This window comes from Lasioglossum baleicum, unplaced genomic scaffold (genome assembly GCF_051020765.1).
Source record: "Lasioglossum baleicum unplaced genomic scaffold, iyLasBale1 scaffold0021, whole genome shotgun sequence".
NCBI classification, from domain to species: Eukaryota; Metazoa; Arthropoda; class Insecta; order Hymenoptera; family Halictidae; genus Lasioglossum; species Lasioglossum baleicum.
In genome coordinates, this window is record NW_027469081.1 from 2,671,122 (window position 1) to 2,690,477 (window position 19,356).

Consider the following 19,356-nt stretch of genomic DNA (forward strand, 5'->3'; position numbering starts at 1 on the left):
TACATAACAATGTTGCATGTATGCGCTAATTTCGCATTGGCTGTTGACTTTGTTGCAAGAGGTTTAAGTACTGACGATATACAATGCTTTCTTTTTTATAACGCGTTTCGATTATAAATTGTTCGACTCTAAGCTTTATCGTTATTCGTGAAGTTGTATTATTGGTATTATGTTTAAACATATATATTTTAGTTCAACCGAGAAGAGTCGAGGCGGAGGAGCACTGATAACTTTGACGGCAGTCGCAATCGGAGCTACAGGAATCTTATTCTATGCAAAAAATAATCCAGAATTCCGTGCAACGCTTGAAGGATGGGTACCAGGCACAGACAAAACGATTCAGATCATCTTTCAGGAGGAGTCAACCTATTTCGAGTTTATACGTTCATTCTTTGAATCGCTCAAGCAATCGTTAGTACAAATAGTGTGAAATATTGCTGTTTTAGAATAACCGTGGAGTATTTTATTAATAAAACATAAATCTTTTGTTTTTAGGATCATATCTGCCGTTTTTGGAGAGAGCTCGAAGTCGGAAGGTCAGAAAAAAATAGATTGCACGAATCTTGAAGATTATATACGTGAGCCCTTACCATTGATTCCCAAATCCTTCTTACCTCTAAACTCCTTTTATTCCTTTAAACGCAATGTGTAAATGCTATTAATGTATATCCATAAAATATTTTGTTTAGTGGTGTGCGAGAACCCGACGATCAGGATGGGTCAGGAGAGTGTCGGGTCCTCGCACACCTGTAGTTTTGTTTCATGCTGCGATTAATTGCTCACTAACATTTTGCGATAACATGTGTGCTGTAGCGCCAAAGCCAGCGTTTGTACCACTGGTTGATAAGAAGGAACCACCAAATAATGAACCTTATACTGAAATAAGATTGAGTAAAGGAGAGAAGGTAGAAATCGGTACGTTTTTTTATTTAGTACATTCATTCGTTCGTCGTATCAACAAATAAACTAATCTGTGCGTAAATTTTTAGTTGCAGAGAAGCCTGCTCCTCCTGTTAAAGATGTACCCAAAGAATTGGTCCCGGAAAGCCTGGTGGAGCTGGAAACTTTATGCGGCCAAACAGCGTCCAAGGTGATCCAAGCTTACAAGGAAGCAACATGTGCCATTCAGGATTACAATAAAGATGTGATCAAAGTATTGGAAAGCACCGACGGTGCTGGTAGTGCTGTTTGGAACAGGTATTTAACTTTTTGGTGTGGTTTGTATTATTTTTACGGTCTCGCTGGTACAGCAAAGCATTTTTACATTACAGACTGGAAGAAGCAACGGAGAAGAGGAGGAAAGGAATTCAGAAGGCGGAAGTACACAAGACCGAGGCGTCGGAGTCCCTCAGAAAAATGTTGCACCTAATCGACGATCCTAAACTGGACGCACCATCGCACATGAAGACAGCTGCTCGGAGGAACATAAAGAAAATCTTGTCCGACGTCGACGACGCTAAGAACAACTACGAGACAGAATTACAGAACGGCAATATAACGGAGCGTTATTGGAAGGAGGTTAAAGCAGCTCGCGAAAGTCTGAACCAGGAGTTGCAGATCCTATTCTCCGGTATCAACATTAACGAAAAGGAATTGGCTCTCGACGAAGATTCCTTCGACTTGTTCGTTCTCCATATGCGCAATAAAGTGAACAATTTGCAAAAGGAACTGGCGAAACTGAGGGTAAATGTTTTTTTTGATTCTGCGCGGCGATGCGAAGGCGTTCGATGGTATTTGTACATGTTAATTGTCGCATTACAGACAGTGAACGAGACCAAATTGAAGGCAGCGTTGAAAGCGTCCGGCGACGCGGCTACCAAAGAGCAACTGGACGAACTGGTGTGCCTAGAATTAGACAAGGAGAAGTCGATCCTCGAGGAACAGCTCAACTTGAAGGTAGGATAATTAACTGTAATTTGCGCAACATTATGTTCGGAATGACCAACTTTCGCGAATCACGTAACACATTTGCAGTTTCTATACATAGTCGAGGTCGTATATCTAAATGAAATAAAGCTGAACTTTTCGACGAAGCCGAGAAAGATTCAGCGTCCCGCATTGCTCGGTGATAATTCATACGCGATACCGCGAAAGTTTGGATTTATGGTTTCGTGCATTTATTTTAAAATTATCGCAGTCGCGGGGGAGCATTTAGAAACCTCTTGAAAATAAAAAGTCTAATCCGTTTGGAATTTAGAATGGTTTCATATTATTCTGGTAAAAATTTGCTAGGAAGGTTTCTCGTTACTATTTATACGCGATGTTTCGCTGAGTGTGGCACACGATCAAAGTAGAAACAACTGTCGTAAATTATGTAGGGAATGACTTTACCTGGCAAGCATGGTTATGCAAGTTTGTTACAACTTATCTACAGAGTGTCCAAAATGTAGTTGCTTGATATTATCGAAGATACCTTTTGGCTTTACCGATATAGTCGTTTACTTTGGATCATTATAATCAGATAGATTAATGTTGTATTACTATATTGATATAGATTTTATGTAGACAGTTCGAGGATTAGATTTTCGAGCTCGAGAGTTACAATAGCTGTTCGCTACACTCCCATTACTGTGTCGTCAATTTCGAAGGATTTTCGAGTTTGAGAGTTCTAATAGCCAGTGCCGTAACGAGAGTATGAAGCGCCTGTGGCAAGTGTCTAACTTGCGCCTCCCCGTAACCCAATAATGACAAAAAAATTAAAAATTTTAATGTAACAAGTTAAATTTTACCAAAAATGCAATATATTAAATACTATTAACCTCATCAAAATGAGTTACCTGTATAATGTATTTGGGGTCATTCCATGCCAAATCGATCACTTTTTGCAGGCACGATCGTTGATTTTGTTCTAAATGAAATATATTGTGATATCGGTGCGCTCTACTCGCCTCTACCTGAAACGGAGGTACACGGCGTACTTTACCAGCACATTGTGACGCCAATTATAACGATACCATCTTTTTCAAGGGCTCATTTTAAAGGGGAAACTTCAAGGAATATTACCATATTTTTTTCAAAATTTAAATCACCGAGCCCCATCATCGAAAAAAACGTAAGAAAAGAATTTGTTTAAATTTTTCGACATTATAAAGTTGATTGTCGGGGTTGAAAAAATTATTTTGTAATAGCCCAGTCCTTTTCGAATAAAACAAAAAAAAATGTAGCTCAATCGGACAAATAGTTCCCGAGATAAAAATTTGTAAGTGAGGTACGTTTTCGCCGAAATGGACAAAAATTGAAACCTTTGAAGGTCTGCCATTTCTAAAAAAATTCGAAACCGGCAAAATAATGACTTGAACCCCCCCCCCCCCCAATTTCACACACATGGACTACAATATATTTCATTTAGAACAAAATCGACGGATGATGCCTGCAAAAAGTGATCGATTTGGCATGGAATGACCCTTTGTCAAGGTATTTGTATGAATATGAAATAATCTATAACCTAAATAAGAACAAATTTTTATTCATATTCAATGACGACAAAATAAAAGAAATACAAAACATAGGTATATGTTAAAATAATATAATAAAAACATAAAACAATTCAGCATATTTTATAAAGTACTTTTTCTCGTTTTTTCATTTGCAAACACATCTATTATATCGTCATAATTTAATGTTTTGGCAATATCTTTTTCAATTGATATTATAGACATGTTTGTTCATCGCTCTTGTCCAATGGAAGAACGAAGGTACGATTTCACAATTTTTAATTTGCTAAACAAACGTTTGCAGGGAGCTGTTTTTACAGGCATTGCTATGAAAATGAGATGTCTAGATTTGGATACGTGTTTTGTAATGAGAGTTCGTGATTTTTTTGCAAGATTTGAAAAGCGTCCAAGCGACCCTTAACCGGATCGGTATTCTTTGTTTTGCGCCCGTGGCGGGCGCCTCTTTCGCCACGCCCTCGTTACGGCACTGCTAATAGCTGTTCATTCTATTCCCCGTTGCTTTACCACCAATATACATATAATAACGATGGTAAATTGGGCAGCTTTAACACTGAATTAAAGACAGCAAAACACGTAGTACATATACTTGAGACTGTTACGAGGAAAATAAAAATTAGTGTTAACGACGATAGACTCAGATTGAGGGGTTCTATAAATCTCGGAGCCGTTTGGGAAAGCTGTGAACGTCTCCAATGAATCCGGGACTGTCGAAGAAGTGGATATTCGATGGAAATGAAGGATGTCTACAGGTTTTATTGGAACGTCTGTAGAGAGTGTACCAGTCGATGTTCCACGGGCTCGGAGTTACAGATCCGGTTGTTTTATTAGTAGCAGATGGAGACAATTCCACGCGTTGCACAGAATCAAAAGGAGGATCAATATTCAATGTTGCCTGGGAAGTTCGGTCGTTACGTTTTAGACATTCCGGCATACAGAAGCGTTTTATGGTACAGAAAGAATTTGGCATTGGAAAGGCCGGGTCGTACATTGTCACACAGGCATTATGTATGTATACACATGGGATGTGGCATATTCCATATCCTGCAATCGTGCATGTACCTGCATATATCCGTCGTTTTGGCATCAGGCGAGGAGAAAAGGGGCGGGGGGTGGACGAGGGGTTCCTGCCACCCTTCGGGCTTTTTATCTATTTCCATTTGGCTCGTTGCCAATATTCCGCTAGTGGAAGGCAATATTATCTCTTTAGACTAGCCCCCGACGGTATATTCGGCGTGTACGCCGCTAGTCACAACAAGCATCGCAGGGAAAACCACTATGACGACGCGCTGTCGTCATAGTTGTCTCACGATCTATGTATAATACCGGGGCCCGTCTCCTGCTTTCAATTTTCTTCGGTGTAACGGCATTATAACTGCTTCCTGGTATTTGGGGCAGCCCCGATAAAAGGGAAAGCATCGATTTTCATCGTGGGAAACTGCCCTCGAAGCCTTCATTAACTTGCAATTATTTCACAGCTGTAGATTCACCCCTAGGATAACCATTACTTCTTATACTTTGACGTCGGACGAATAAAATGAATCGGAAGGGTAATTAAAAGCAGTTTTTGTTCCCGTAGATAGGAAATACACTTTTCATGAAAAATCGTAACATCATCGTTAAAAATATTTCTGCATTTTTTTAATCACCGCGTTCGAGGTTTACTCTTAACCGAGGGATATTCTTCGGGATCATTTTTTTAAAACTTACTTTCGTAAACGGCGGACTGTTTTACCGTTGCGCTTTGTTACCGAGCTGTTTGTGGCATAGGAGGGCTATGAGAAACGCTAATCGTAAAACACGCGAAGCACTCTCTTCGTTATTTTTATGATAGGAACGTTGTTGCCGGTTTAACTTGAAAGCCCCGTTCTACACAAGTTTCTGATGAAATCGATTCCGACTGATTGGATTGTTAACATTCGTGCTGATTTAAACATAACAACTGGGTCATCGATTGGGGGGAGCCACGTAGAAATCTATTTTTCCTCTTAACAATTTTGATACGCGTCACGAGTAATCCTACAGAAGTACCAATTCGCCGATTCTTTCAATTAAAGTTGTAAAGAAGTGTTTTTTTCTGTTAACAATGTTAATAGTTAATTCTTGTAATATTTTTTCTCGTGTTTTCCTGCCCATTTCTGCCAGAAACGCATTAAACCCTGTCCACTAACAACTCGTCGCAACAAAAGTAATTAACGAACGAACGGATGGCACCGTAAAAATTTCATTCTGGATATGCGAACATCGCTGTTTTATTCCCCAGCATTTTGGAAACCGTAAAAGGGGACAGTCGTAATTTAGCGATTAATCGACGTAGCAAAGCGCGACAGATAATCTTACCGAAACGGGATCCTATTCGAACTTTCTCGACGATCTTTACCTTCGGCTTTACGATCTGCCATGGTTTTACGACTTTTGCATCGGTCGGTCGCATAAAATTCTTGAATCGGCGCGGCGAACCGTTCGAGTAACTCACGGTCGTCGATCGGATCACGATTTTAGGCGAGAATGGGTCCGAATGAAAATTTGATCGATCGTTTTACCCCCCCCATTCCAGTTTCCACGAAATTTCGTTTCCCCCCGGGCCGAGGTTAAACATGCGGTTCTCTCGTGTTTCCCTCCAATCATCATTTCAAATATATTCGTTTAATCGGCCGGCATTGAATCGCGGGGACTCGGTTTAACGTTAGAACCCGGTTGTAATGGCGGATTAAACATTGGTGCCGTCTCTTATTGGAACGGGAACGGATTCCATGATCCCGGTCGGTTTTTAATTATTCATCGGCCGTTGTGCGACTCGGTCCGACGTGAAATGACTCGGGAACATGTAATGCTTCTTCGGCAAACAGTGCCACTGATCTTTCCTCCATCGTTTTCAATTCGTAATCGGACTCGCCCGTTGTTCCGCGACCGGATAATGAACATTTCAATCGCTTTGTCTACCTCCCCGCAATTTCGAATTAATCGTCCGCGGATCTTAAGTTAACACGCACAAATTTCGATACAGAAGACGCGTTTAGTTTTTCTGCGTGTTTTAAAAGCGACCACGGGACAGATTTCAAATCTCCCTACTCGTTACTAACATTTAAGACCAACTGGGACAAGTTCACTGCTCTTTTTTCAGTAAAAATAGAGAAAAATCATGTGTCATAAACGTCCCAACTTCCTATTTTGTATGTGGATGCACCGTTGCACCCGCCAGCTGTAATTGCACTTTATGCTTTAACGCAACTTTTATTATCCTACGTCCTGTGTATAAAAGTACTGACCCAAGGTGATCGAAATGTCAATACTTCATGTGCTATTTGATATTTTGTGTTCCTGTAGTAAGGAACGTCTCTGACACAGATATCTCGTGAAGTATCGACAATTCGATGATCGATGAGTTAGTACTTTTATATACCTGTACATTGTTAGATTATAAAAATTCAATCAAGCTGAAAACCGAGAAAAAAATCATTTCGCCCAGGTACTCGAACATCCGCCGATAAACCGAGGAGTGGGAAGGTTGGGATAGAACCCAAGACCGAACTCGAATTGTAGCTCGTGTATATGGTTTTTATCGCGACCCCGTAGGGGCTAATTCCAGTCGTTCTCCTGAGTTATTCCTCACAGCAGCCATAAGGTCCGAGAGGCCATCTTGGACCAAGAGGCACTGGCCGGCAGGAATCGATTTCTGTTGACGGCGGTGCAAAGAAAGGAAAAGATCGGGGGAACGTCCGATTACATCTGCCTCGAGCGTGGGAATTCCTCGATTTACGAACGGCCGCATTTCGCGACAACGCTTCTTCTTCGGGCAATATGTTTCCCAAAGTCGGCGGTTCCCGCCCGTAAAACCGGATATACGACCCGCGTCACCCTTACGCCTAGCCCTGGTTCCGGTGTTAAGGATTCCCTCGAATCTTCTGGGACACACCGCTGCGCTGAAATACCGGAAACATGCCCGCACGGCCAACCAGCGGAAACGAATAATCCTGTTATCGGACGCTGCTTTGTCGTCACTTAGCCCCTCGTTTAGCCCGTGGCCCTGAGAAATATCGCGGGACACCTGGATTCAGGGTGTCGCGTTGCTATCTTCGCGAAAGAACTTCGACGCGTTCGCTGAATTATTAGCCTGCTGTCTACGAAATGTCGTTAAACAAACATGACTTCTTCCGAAATAAATCTTGCTCGCCGCTGTAAGACAGCGGATTTTTATGCGGAATCAATTCTTTCTCCCTTCTGTTCGGTAAAACGACCAAAAAGAATATCGTATATCGAGTTCAACATTTTTGTTGTAAAAAGGACACCTCGATCTTCGAATCCGCAACAGTTTCGAAAAAATTTGAATGATCTACAGACATTTCTTTCCACCAACAATCGGAGATCTAGTGATCTCGGAGATCCGCTGCTCGCCGCCATATTTTTTACATTTTCGCGACATTTCGCGTCTCCCACGGGGAATTAGCGAGGCCTCGATAATCGTCGGTCGGTGGAACAAAGAAAAGATCTCTCGTAACCCGATCTCGAGATCCGGAGATGCTTGCCTGGAAATTGTAGCTGCTTTGTTTTGCCGGCTGTTTCGTGCGGAGCTATTGTCCGGTATAAGAACGAATCGTTTCCACGATAGAGGCGGGGACAGGGAGAGTTTTCGCGTCAGAAACTTTCATGGAAATCGTGATTCGACCGACTCGCTAATAGCTTCAAATCCTTCCATCCACCACGTCCATCCCCGCACTGCCCCCCGTGTCCGCCCCCCCACGTCGATTCGTAGTTAGTCCACGATTCCGGGAAAATTGCTCTTCGATACCGCGCGCCGTTGATTCGTCCCGATGGAGATTGGTAGCCTGAAATCCGCCGGAAGCTGCAAAACAGTTTTGCGACGCGTCTTGATACCGCTGTGTATTTGTCGGCCGAATTTTTCAACAAGAGAACAGCTCTAATCGTCTAATCAAACAACGAATAATGGAAAATCAATTTGTTTCAATCCACGAATCTGCGGATGGGATGTATTATGTATGATATAAAGTAGAATCCGTTGGGTATGGAAACGGCCGCGTCGTTGAATTTTCATGGAGAAATAGAGAAACTGTGAAAATGGATCGGAGGTAGGGGTAGAAAAAAATCAAGAGTGTGATAGCTGACACCGGGCCGGTGTTTCCCACGCCGGGAAAATTAAATTAATCGGACGGCTGGCCGTGTACGGTAGCGAAGGAAAAAAATACTGGGCAAAGCCTGTTTTCATCCCGCGAACGGAACGATCCGCCACCGTACGCCGGGTAATCCGGTGCATCGTTCTCTAATCCGTTTTTCGAAAATCAAAAATTGCCTCGGCCGCTGTCGGCGACCAGCTGCTCTGATCGCTCGGGGACGCCGCGCCGGATCGTCTAAATCGAATGGAAATAGAACGGTTTGGTTTAGATTACCCGATCGACTGTGCGCTTTGTCACCGACGGGATTTCCGAATACTTTCCTTCCGCAGTTGTGTGTTCCGCTTTACACGTAAATAAACTCGATCCGGATCGTGGACTTCTGTGCATTCTTAGCAAACGAAACACCACACATACACAGGTCCAATGAAAATCATTAACATTCGTCGATGCACACGTTTCCTTCTGTTGAAAACATTTCTATCGTCCATGAAGAATCACACAAGTGACTTTTGCTATATTTATATTACACAGGGACACTCGGGTGTGAACGTTTTCGTTCGCGCAGGATTCTCCAGTAGCTTAATCGACAAGGGAAAGCGACAATCCCGTTGAACGATCAAACAGATGTTCGTTGACGGTTCCGATTAAGAGTTCTAAGAGTAATTTATTCGACTACAGGAGAGCGTTCGGGCAATCGGCTTATATTCCTCGATCTTCACGGAGTAACTTTCGGATTTCGTAGAGGAGCAGGGAACTTGGTCGAACTCGTCTCTAAGACGGTAATCATGCCTTTCAACGCGTAAGAGGGAGAGAGAAAGAGGGTTCCCTTAGCTGGATCGCTTCGAAGGATCGAGTTTAATAACACGAAACTGATGGTCGACGATCGATACGTCCATTTCCGATCGACGCCGGTTGAAAAGACATCCGGCTAGAATAGTTTCTGCTCGAAGAGTCCGCTCGGTGTCTATGGCTGCGATTCCGAATCCTCGATGTCACTCGATATTTTAATATTCAACGGTGTGTCCCCCTCGAACCGACCGCTATCGAATTCCTTTTTGACTCAATAAGAGAGAGAGAGAGAAAGATGTCTTGAACGAACAGAAGAACCAATGGGAAGAAACTCCTTGCGAACGATTTGTTTGCAAATTTCTCTCGCCCTGTTGCTGTTTTATGCAGGAAGCGTGTTTGACATGCGACTTTCATTTTGGGGTGTTGTTCCAGATAGAGTTAATGAATTTCAAATTCTCGGGAATAGAGGAATTGGCAGACAGACACTTTCGATTTCAGGTTATTGTTGTTTGGTAAGAGAACATCGTGACGAAGGAGGGCCACCAACTAATTAGTACAGCTAGCTGTAATCCTCATATGCGCGGATCGATCCTGTTCAGCCTAAAGACTAGCTACTTCCCGGCAAAATAACAACGTGAGCCGACAAGGTCGACGCAGGACGAACGACGGCTAGTTGAAAGCCCGGAAAATGCCAGGACATCCAGTATTAGGCGGCTTGTTAATGGAAAGTCCAGGATAACCATGGCTGGTCCGGGACCTCTCGCAGAGATCATCGGGATCATCATCCGAGCCAATCGAAGGATTTGCTGCGGCCGTACCAGGACTGCCGGTGTTCGCAGACCTGTCGATGATCTCTCTTCACCGGATGACGGTGTGCAAGCTCTGGTGGTTGTCGGCTCGGCCGGGCGTTAATTATTGACACGGCGTTTCTGTACATAGAGGCACGTCCCGGCACTGTCCCTGAACCGTTCGAGGAACAAGGATCCGTGGGCGTATCGCGTATAAAGTACGTCAGGCAGAAAGCGAGCCGAGACACACGATATTCTGCGAGAGAGAAGGACAGACGAATACGACGACAGAGCACCAGACGAGGAAAGAACAGATCAGAGGGGTCTGGGTCACTTGCCAATCAGGCCAACCCGCGCGAAACCGCGGATAATTAAAAGTATGATTATGCTCGCGTTCATCCTGTCGCGTCTCGAGACGCGTTTCCCGGATCATCGAGTTTTCGATGGAACGCTCTTTATCAATGAATGACTGGGACTATTATGCGTGGACATTACGACGTCGGATAAAATAGAAAATATAATTGAACGATTTTGATGGAACAACGTAAAAATTTCACTTTACAACGATACAGGATACGCGAAAGGAAACAGTGTTATTTAGCAGCGTTGAATTCATTAATTGTGTCGTTTTAAGGAGTCATATAAACGATATAAAAAGAACGCGAGAATCTAGGAATTTTTCCTGGAGAAACGCGAATGGACCTTTCTCGCAAACGAGTTGTTAGTTTAGAGTAAATATATTTGTACATAGTAATTTTTGGATGGATCTGGTAGACGAATTCAAACGAGAGTACGTTATCGATAATATCGCCGTACAGCGGTATTTAATTAAAGTCGGCAAAGAACACAGGTAACTTGCCGGGAAAGATGTTATCAAGACAGTAATGGTAGCGTAAATGAATAGTTGTACAGGCTCGCGTCATGTAGCAATGCCGGCGCGGCGACACGAAAAAAAAGCCGCGAGGTCGAACGCGGCGCGCAACTTTCATTCTGGATCTAGAAAATTAATTTCCGACGTGACCTACCGTTGTAAAATTGGATAAGTTCGTAGAGCGGCGCGGCGAGGACTGCGGGTAATTTCCGTCTATGTAGCCTGCCTACGTTTCGTGACTTTTTTTCGCTTGTTGTTCGCGAACAGTGGTCTAACGATCGGGGTGTTAGATAGAAACTTTGGCTCGCGGAAGGAAGTTTGCAATTATGGGGAGGGGCGACATGAATTTACCGTCGAAAAGACTTGCCGCGGCTTGCCTCCTGTGCTACTTTTAACATCTGATCGCCACTGTTCCACCGCGCAGTCCCGCGATTGTTATGCAAATGCGAGTTCCCCGAACTAATTTCACACTTCGGTGTTCGTACGCGAAACGTAATTGGTTTATTGTCTTATCGAAATTATGAGAACCGGCCGGGCAAGATTTTGCACAACTATAATATGTTCCGCTTAGCACATTCTCCGATTTTCAATAGTTTTTCTGTAGTATTTATTTACTATCTCTATCTTAGTAGCAGGGGAGCAAGTAATGGCGGTAGGGGAGGAATGATGATAGCGTGATTTGGAGTTCCCTAACTAAGTTCCGAATCTCATGTTAGACATCACTGAGTAAGGGGATTCTTAGTGATTCTGTCTGAAACGAACATAATATGGCTAATCATCAATTTACCTTGACTACTGATTTCCTTTCGATCCAACTATGGCTACGAGATCACCAATTTTCTGTGCTTGTAGCACACGCGACGGTAACAAACGTAATTAAGAATAATTTTCATTTGATCTCTGTTTGAAGCTTCTAGTCCCGGGCGGATAAAATACGAAAAATGTATTCTCAAGCGATTTGAAGCGTTCCCGGCGAATTAAAACGTTATTCAATTTATAATACCAGTTAGGCCCCAGAGGGAGAGATTGCTCGTGAATATTTCAGACAAAGGACGCGTTAAAATTCATCAGGTTTGAGGAGCTCGGAAGAAGGTGAGATTGAACAGCGATGTAGGACACAAAGACCGAAGGTATTCAACGAAACCGCCCCTTATATTTCAAGACACGGTTTTCGGCAATGAGGGCGTGCACACGGGCGCACAAAACAAATGCATCGAGTCCCTCGGTTTAGAGAGATAGCGCGAGAGAAGGAGAGAAAGGAGGCGGATGAAACAAAAAAAAAAAAAAAATAGAAATGTAGAGAAAAAGAAGAGGAATGTGTATTCTTTCGGGTTGCCGCTTGCTCCGCTCCTTTTGTTTCACGTTGTTTCACGTTGAAGATTGGGCCAAGTGCACCCTTATTTCCCCGAGTTTATAAGACGCAAGACGGAGTCGCGGGGATGCTTTCAACGGGATCAGAATTATTAAGCTCAGTCGCGGAATATTATGAAACACTTTCCTCCTCGGGAATATCTTCATATCATTCCCCCACCCTCACTCTCTCTCTCTCTCTCTCTCTCTCTCTCTCTCTCTCTCTGAGGCGAGGCTCTATCATTGCAAAATCTCGTCGTTGCTAGATTAAACCCGGTGTCCCGCGCCCTTTCACGAAATTTCGCCATTTTTTCCCTGCTTTTGCTCGATTCCATTCACATATGTGTTTCACGGAGAATTGTCGAGTGTGTACAGACGTTGAACAGACCATAAAAATAATGTATAGTTTGGATGACGATCACTGATGTTGTTTCGATGATTTTTCGGCAGTTGCTGGAGGAGCAGAAGAAGTTCGGGGACGAGATGCGACGGCAGCTGAGGTTGCAGGAACAGGTGCACACCGATCATCTTCGAGAGGCACTCCAAGCGAAGGAGCAAGAGGCCGGGAGAAACCTGAACCGTGCACTCAACGAACAATCCGAGGCCGACGGTCTCAAGTACAAGTCACAGCTCGCCTCCATTGTTGGCAGATTACGTGGCCTCGAGTCGGCGCTCAAGGGTGAGTTTTCTTTACCTGTTTACTCAGAAAAATCCGGTTTCCAGTCAATTTTCCAGATTGTAGCACAGTAGAAAGACAACGCGTGCGTACAGGCTTTTTCAAAGTACGTACAAGAAACAATTGAAAACAGCAAAGAGCTGAAGGACACAAGCTTAATTAGGCTCACGTGTCCTAGTACTCGCACTAAGTAGAATTGGTCGGTCATGATCAGACGCGCCAGTCGATTCCCATTTAAACAGCAAGCCTAGTCGCTAAATAATTATCTTGGAACTGCTCGATGAATTCTTGTTTTATTAGTAGTAGCTTCCCGCAGCGTAGCAACAACAGCATTATTTTAGAAACCCTTAAGTGGTCCTCGTTTCTACAATTTTCTATTTTTCTCGGACGCTTTTCCAATCTCTAAAACGAATTTCAGTAGTTCAAAGAACGCGTTAAATGCATTTCATCGGTATCTTCGGGTCCGGAAGCTTCTGTTTCCAAGATTGTGGAAAAATGGAGTCCGCGACCGATCCCGATTACGGTAATCCGAAAGCGAACACAGTGCCGGTGTTGTTCCAGGCTCGGTGTAGGAAAATTTAATCACGGAATCGTTTCCGGAGGCGGCTCTTAATTTCACGAGAATCGGCCTCCTCGGGGAGTCCTGCCAGCAAACTCGGCTTAATCCGATCCGATCTAACTTCCTCGGGCACCGTGACGGCACAAAGCGAAAGAAAAACGACCGGCCGGGGATCGGACGTCCCCGAAAACGTCGTCCGGAGAACGTCCCCAGCCGGGATACCGCGGGACTGCGCCAATACTTAAGGCGCGCGTTTTTGCCCTGTGTAATTAAGCGGCACCGAACGAAAATAATGGCTGGGGCGGAGCTCGGAGCAACAACAAAAGCGTCTGGTTGCTACTGGCCGGGGACAAAGGACTTCGCGGACGTTTGCTTGCAAGAAGATGGCAAGAAGTCTGGCGGAATCTTGAATGAGCTCGTCGCGTAACCACTTGCGCTTTTACTAGACTGACATTGTTAGTAGCAAAAATATTTCGTTGTTTATGACTTCGATGACGCGTCTTCAATTGATTCAGATCAACGACGAAGAAAGAATTTTTTATATGGATTCTATTTTCTGCAATTGATACAGGAAATTTTTGATTTTTTAACAGTAACATTGTATTACGAATGGTTCGTCACTGGATGCATGATAAATTCGCGATTGCTGGCAGGAGTAAAGTAGGCAGCATCCGGAAATTACTTTTTGAATGAAGTTTTAATTGCAACCACTTTTCGGTCGCTCCGCTGCCGATAGACCCTCGAAGGGCCTGGGGAAGTTCCGCCGGGGAAAATCGCGAAGTTTCGGAACGACCCGCAGAACTCTGTTTATTAAATCAGAAGGACGGTATGAAATGTACACTCTTCGGAAGTGGGATTACACGACGGTGTGTCTCGTGCGAGCTCGGAAGCTCCGTGACCGGTTTCACGTAGGAAAGACAGCAGATTTACGGTGAATATTGGCTTTGAGTAGCTGAGGATGTTGCCGGGAAAGTTCCCAGCGAGATTCTGTGCCTCTAAGCATGGCGGATTAACTAGCGAAATGATCAAACATGCAGGTGCAATTTGGAACGGTGAAAAGATTAGAACAGTCCAGAAATATCAAGCCCTGAAAGCGCATTAGGGGAGGAAGAAATTTCTCACTTTGTCAGTTGTTTGTTCGCGATCCGGGATAAAAAAAGAAACAATGAAGATTCTGCGGTGAGACGGTCAGGGGGAGGAACTCGCGAAAGTACATAAACGTTAACGAAGTTAAATTATCATTCGCGAGGCTCGGGGCGGAGCAGTTTCTCGGAAATCTGTTTTACTTATTGCCGCCATAACTTTCGCCGCAGAAACGGGAACACAGTGGGGGAGGGAAGACGCGGAGGGAAAAGAAACAGAGCATGGAAATGTTGGCGTGGCTCTACGTGACCGAATTCCCGGGTCGATCGTATTAATATTCGGGCATCGTAGGCTCCGTATTGGAAATGATATAATATTTTCCGTAGCCAACGTATTGGGAACTCCACGTTCCTGCTATTAAAGTTCGCCCCTCTGCGATTTGTTACACGCAGCGGAATTATTTAGCGAGTGGGCCTCGGAACGGTTTCTAATCGGTTCGCACCACCGTCCGTAAGCTAGGAATGACTTGCACAAAATCTGAAAATAAATCGTAGATAATCGAGGAAAAGAATCGTGTTCCCGGCGAGATTCAAGATAAGTCTGGACCTAAAGTAAAGGAGAGGGAAGACGGAAACTTAGGCAGCGAGTCTGTCAACAACGCCTTGGCAAAATATTGATCGAATGAGGGGGCAAACTTTGCTTTGCAAACTTTTATTAAGAGGAGAGTAGTCACGGCGCGACGTTCTGCTCGGTTAGGGGATCGCGAGAGGATCACGGCGAAATACTCTTCGAATCGGAGCACAGGCTCCTCGGGTATTTATATATACATAGATAAAAAAGAAAGAAAGATAGAGAGGAAGAAAGAAGACGAAGGAATTGAATTCGCTGCGTTGGAGAGTTGGACAAAGAAGTAACTTTGCCCGAGAGCGTGCCTTTGTAAAATCGACTTGCTGCTTCTGCTAATTAACTTTATGGGTTCTGAAGCGGCGCCCGTGGGTTGGAGGGGGGTTTATTGATATTGAATCGTTGCAAATATCTTGACAGGGTCCTTCGAATTTCATTAGTTTTCTGAGCTTCGGATCTGGTCCTGTGTGTGGGAGGCCGAGAAACCGATTTCTCTTGAGGCTATACGATTCTCTAGGCACTTCATATTTTTTCTTGTACAACCTTTTACAATTATTCGGGGTAGAAATAAATTTTCTAGATGCAGACAATTTCGCATAGAGATCCGCAGTCTATTAATCAATTCTAAATATTACGGTTATTCATTGATGCGATGCTGTTGGTTATTACGACCGTGTACGCACTACTGAATAATAGAGGTCGTTGTTTAATCATATTTTATATACTGTGCATAATAATACAGATTTTAATGCATACGCGAGCTGCCATCGGCATTACGATGGACCTGTTAATATAATATCACGTGCTGCGAATTGAAACATTAAATGTAACAGAAACGGTAAACTTTTCGTTGCAATTAATGACGCCGCCACGCTCGTGTTCCCATTTTGCCTGGGAAATCATGGCAACAAAGATCCACGCTGTAAAAGGAGAATAGGTTCTCGCGGCAGGAAATTGGTAGCAGAAGATATTGGTATTTTCCGGAAAATTGCAGCGAACGGGATCACGTATTTTGTGGTAAACGGTTCTAAAGAGGTATTGTACTGTTACGTGAAATTGCTATAAAAATTCTGCGAGTTTTTATGGAGAGTACTTCGGGACCAGGCAACGATACTTCGTCCGAAAAATTACTATACCGAGTTATGGAGTTTTCGCGGCTATTTCCGGCTGGAACGTACGGACACATGAGTTCCCTTTTCAAAATATCCATATCTCCTGACCTGTATAAGAAACAGGGAAAGGCCACCCTTTATTACATTTCATAAAACGCGACCGACTATAAAGGGACGCGAAGAAAGTGCCGTATCTTAAGAAACTGTTTCAATTCTGTGCTGGTATTTCACGACGAATTTCTAGTCTTCTTTTTTTATCTCTGACGAAGTCTTCCGCTATCGTCGTGTTGTTAAATTTCACCGACTTCGCAGAGACCCCTTATTTATCTTACTTTATCTTCCAATTTAAATTGAAATCAAGTTTCAATTTCTGCCAACAATGACCGTTCCGAAAACAGTGAATATCTCTGCCATTCGAAAATGTTTCCACTTGAGAAAAATGGAGGATAAAGTTCACAGTTATGTCAACATCACCGCAAAAATGGGATTTTTTAACTCGCTGGTTATCCTGAAAAAAATTCCTGACAATAGCACACATGTTAGATACCTACTTAAAATCGCGTCACCTATAAATGATTGATGTCGCAGTGAAACTATTAAGCACAGCATTGTTATAGCAAGCGGGTAACGTTTTCGCCGAGAGACCGGTGCTCGAGTAATATTTTACTAGCCGTAAAATTATACTCGAAAGTTTCGAGCATCGGCCACAATAAAAGCTTCGGAGCGATCGGAGCGCAACCGGGACAGTGGTTCAATATCGTTTCCGTCCACGGTCCATCCATCAAACGCCAGAGTTCCCGGATAGAAAATAAAGAAGACGGCGAACGGTCCCGTGTTAACCAGTCGGCGAAGTTTCCAAATGAGCCGATGTACAAAAACATCGGCAATAAATCCGCGCGGGCCGGTATAATGGCGCTGGATTAGTTTTCGAGAAAAGAGAAAACAGAAAACAAAGAAGGAAATAGATTCGCGTGTCGCGGTTTTACGAGACCATAAAACCAACTAACGTATTCAGCATGTGTCGCAATTATAACTTGCCGGCGTTGGTCCCTCGGGGCTGCCATTAAGGGCCATCCTACTGTTACAGCACGGTGACGAGTCATTCCAACTTTCCGGTCTGCCGATGGTAATTTAAAACACACCGTTTCACCGAACAGTCAATTTATGGCGCGGCTTCTTTTCCGAGGGAACTGTCTCCTTGACACTGGCTGTGTTTGCTCGGGAACACGAGGAACCATTAACCTTCGGGAAGTCTCGGATCTGTTCCAGGCAAACTTTGTTGCATGTTTAGAAAACTACATTATTTTGCCGTACCATTTTCTTTACGGTTACAGTGGTTCAAACATCTTTATCCCCGAAAATGTAGAAGGGAAAAGAATGATTTTATAAAAAAGCAAGGCAAGGGGTTAATTTCTTTTAACCATTGTAAAACGAAAAAATCGAATGCAGCAAACTCAATGGTTCGGCAGCTTCGTCCTCGAACGAACTTCGCCGAAAATGATTTATTGATAATTGAAGGAGCGCGATGCTATCTGTCCAGGTTTCTGCGGAAAATGTAAATCCGATTTTCGCCGGAAGTTCACCCATTAGTTTGGATAATGGAGGTTCGACTGCTCTCGGCGTGAATTTTGTAGACAGTTTCGCCAAGTATTTTTCTTGGATCGGAGAAAAACGTCCGTCGGTGCCACGGCGATTCCAATCGAACTGGAGAGAGTCACGCGCTTCGGCTGGAAACGCGGCCGTAAAACTTTATAACGGGCTATTCCTCGCGAGGAGCAACCGTTGTATAAGAAGGCAAACTTGCACAGTCAGTTCTCGAAGAAACAGCGCTCCCCGCGTGAGATACGGCGGCGCGATTCCGATTTGCGTTCGAGTATTAAATGCGGGTCATCACGCGGATAACCGGATTTTGAAAGGATTTCCATGAAGATGGAAAGAAATCGAAATTGCTGCGTGATCCTGCTAGATCCGATCTATCCCGGAACCGTCGGAAAATCGAGACTATCGTTTCCTCTCGAACTGCAAGCACATTTTCTTGAAACTGTTATGCGAACGTTAGCATGCGTCCGCTGGTGTATCCTTCGGTTCATTAGAATTGACTATTTGGGCTAGGACGTAATTTTGGTGAACGGTCTTCTTCCGTTTCATGGATATACTTTTGGCGATCTCGTTCTAATATTCTGCAAGTTTGAATGTATTTATAATGGCAATTTGGGTGTCTGTACTGCCCGACGTTGTTGCATAAACATTTAAACAAGCTCGTATGATTAAAACCTTGAAATGATCGCGGAGGGAAGGAATATTTTCGAAAAGTTTACTGCACTGTTCGTTTGAGCAAACATTTGAAACATCGCGAGTGGCACGGCTGGGTTGTGAATATTTATGGACATTTGCATGTTCATGGGCGATTTCAGCAAAACTGGAACGAAATACTTTTTCTCTCCACTTTGGAGTTTCAGTGGGATCAAAATCAATTGGATCATTTGTGATTATTGCGCTTTGTGAAATCGACGAGACCGCGTCTCCGGAAATTAATTTAAAATTATCAATTACGTTCCACATTTTTTGTCCAAGCATTTTCTCAAAGGTCAAGCAGGGAGGGCAGTCCAGGTAACCCTTAACTCGTACGATATCAATTTTTATTGGCCCCGTTGTCCTGGATATTTGCCTGGAAGGTTATCTCGGGTGATTTATCTCCGTAGCGAAATGAATCGTCTGTTCTGCGGTGACAGATTATTCCTCCCAGGACAAGGAGAGGAGAGAGAGAGAGAAGCTGGTTGCTGGATCCAGTTCCGTGGGAAGTGCTTTGAACTGTAGACCCGTGTCGATTAATCTCCGGTTGGCCTTCTGGTTAAATGTTTCGAAATCGTATCGCGCACCTGTAAATATTGGAGTAATCGGGGAAACGATGGAAATCCGC

General features: G+C 43.8%; 1 protein-coding gene across 4 annotated transcripts in view; it reads left to right on the forward strand.

Moving 5' to 3' along the window:
* Window positions 1–19,356, forward strand: part of LOC143219093 (MICOS complex subunit Mic60-like) — a 73,903-nt gene that overhangs the window by 1,159 nt on the left and 53,388 nt on the right. For 3 of the 4 annotated variants that reach the window (XM_076444899.1, XM_076444900.1, XM_076444898.1), the window contains exons 4-10: window positions 193–411; window positions 496–536; window positions 814–915; window positions 990–1,197; window positions 1,272–1,683; window positions 1,762–1,896; window positions 12,833–13,061. In XM_076444899.1, coding sequence (XP_076301014.1) covers window positions 193–411; window positions 496–536; window positions 814–915; window positions 990–1,197; window positions 1,272–1,683; window positions 1,762–1,896; window positions 12,833–13,061 — 1,346 coding nt within the window. The remainder of the gene's footprint in view (window positions 1–192; window positions 412–495; window positions 537–813; window positions 916–989; window positions 1,198–1,271; window positions 1,684–1,761; window positions 1,897–12,832; window positions 13,062–19,356) is intronic. The other variant, XM_076444901.1, reaches the window with a different exon arrangement.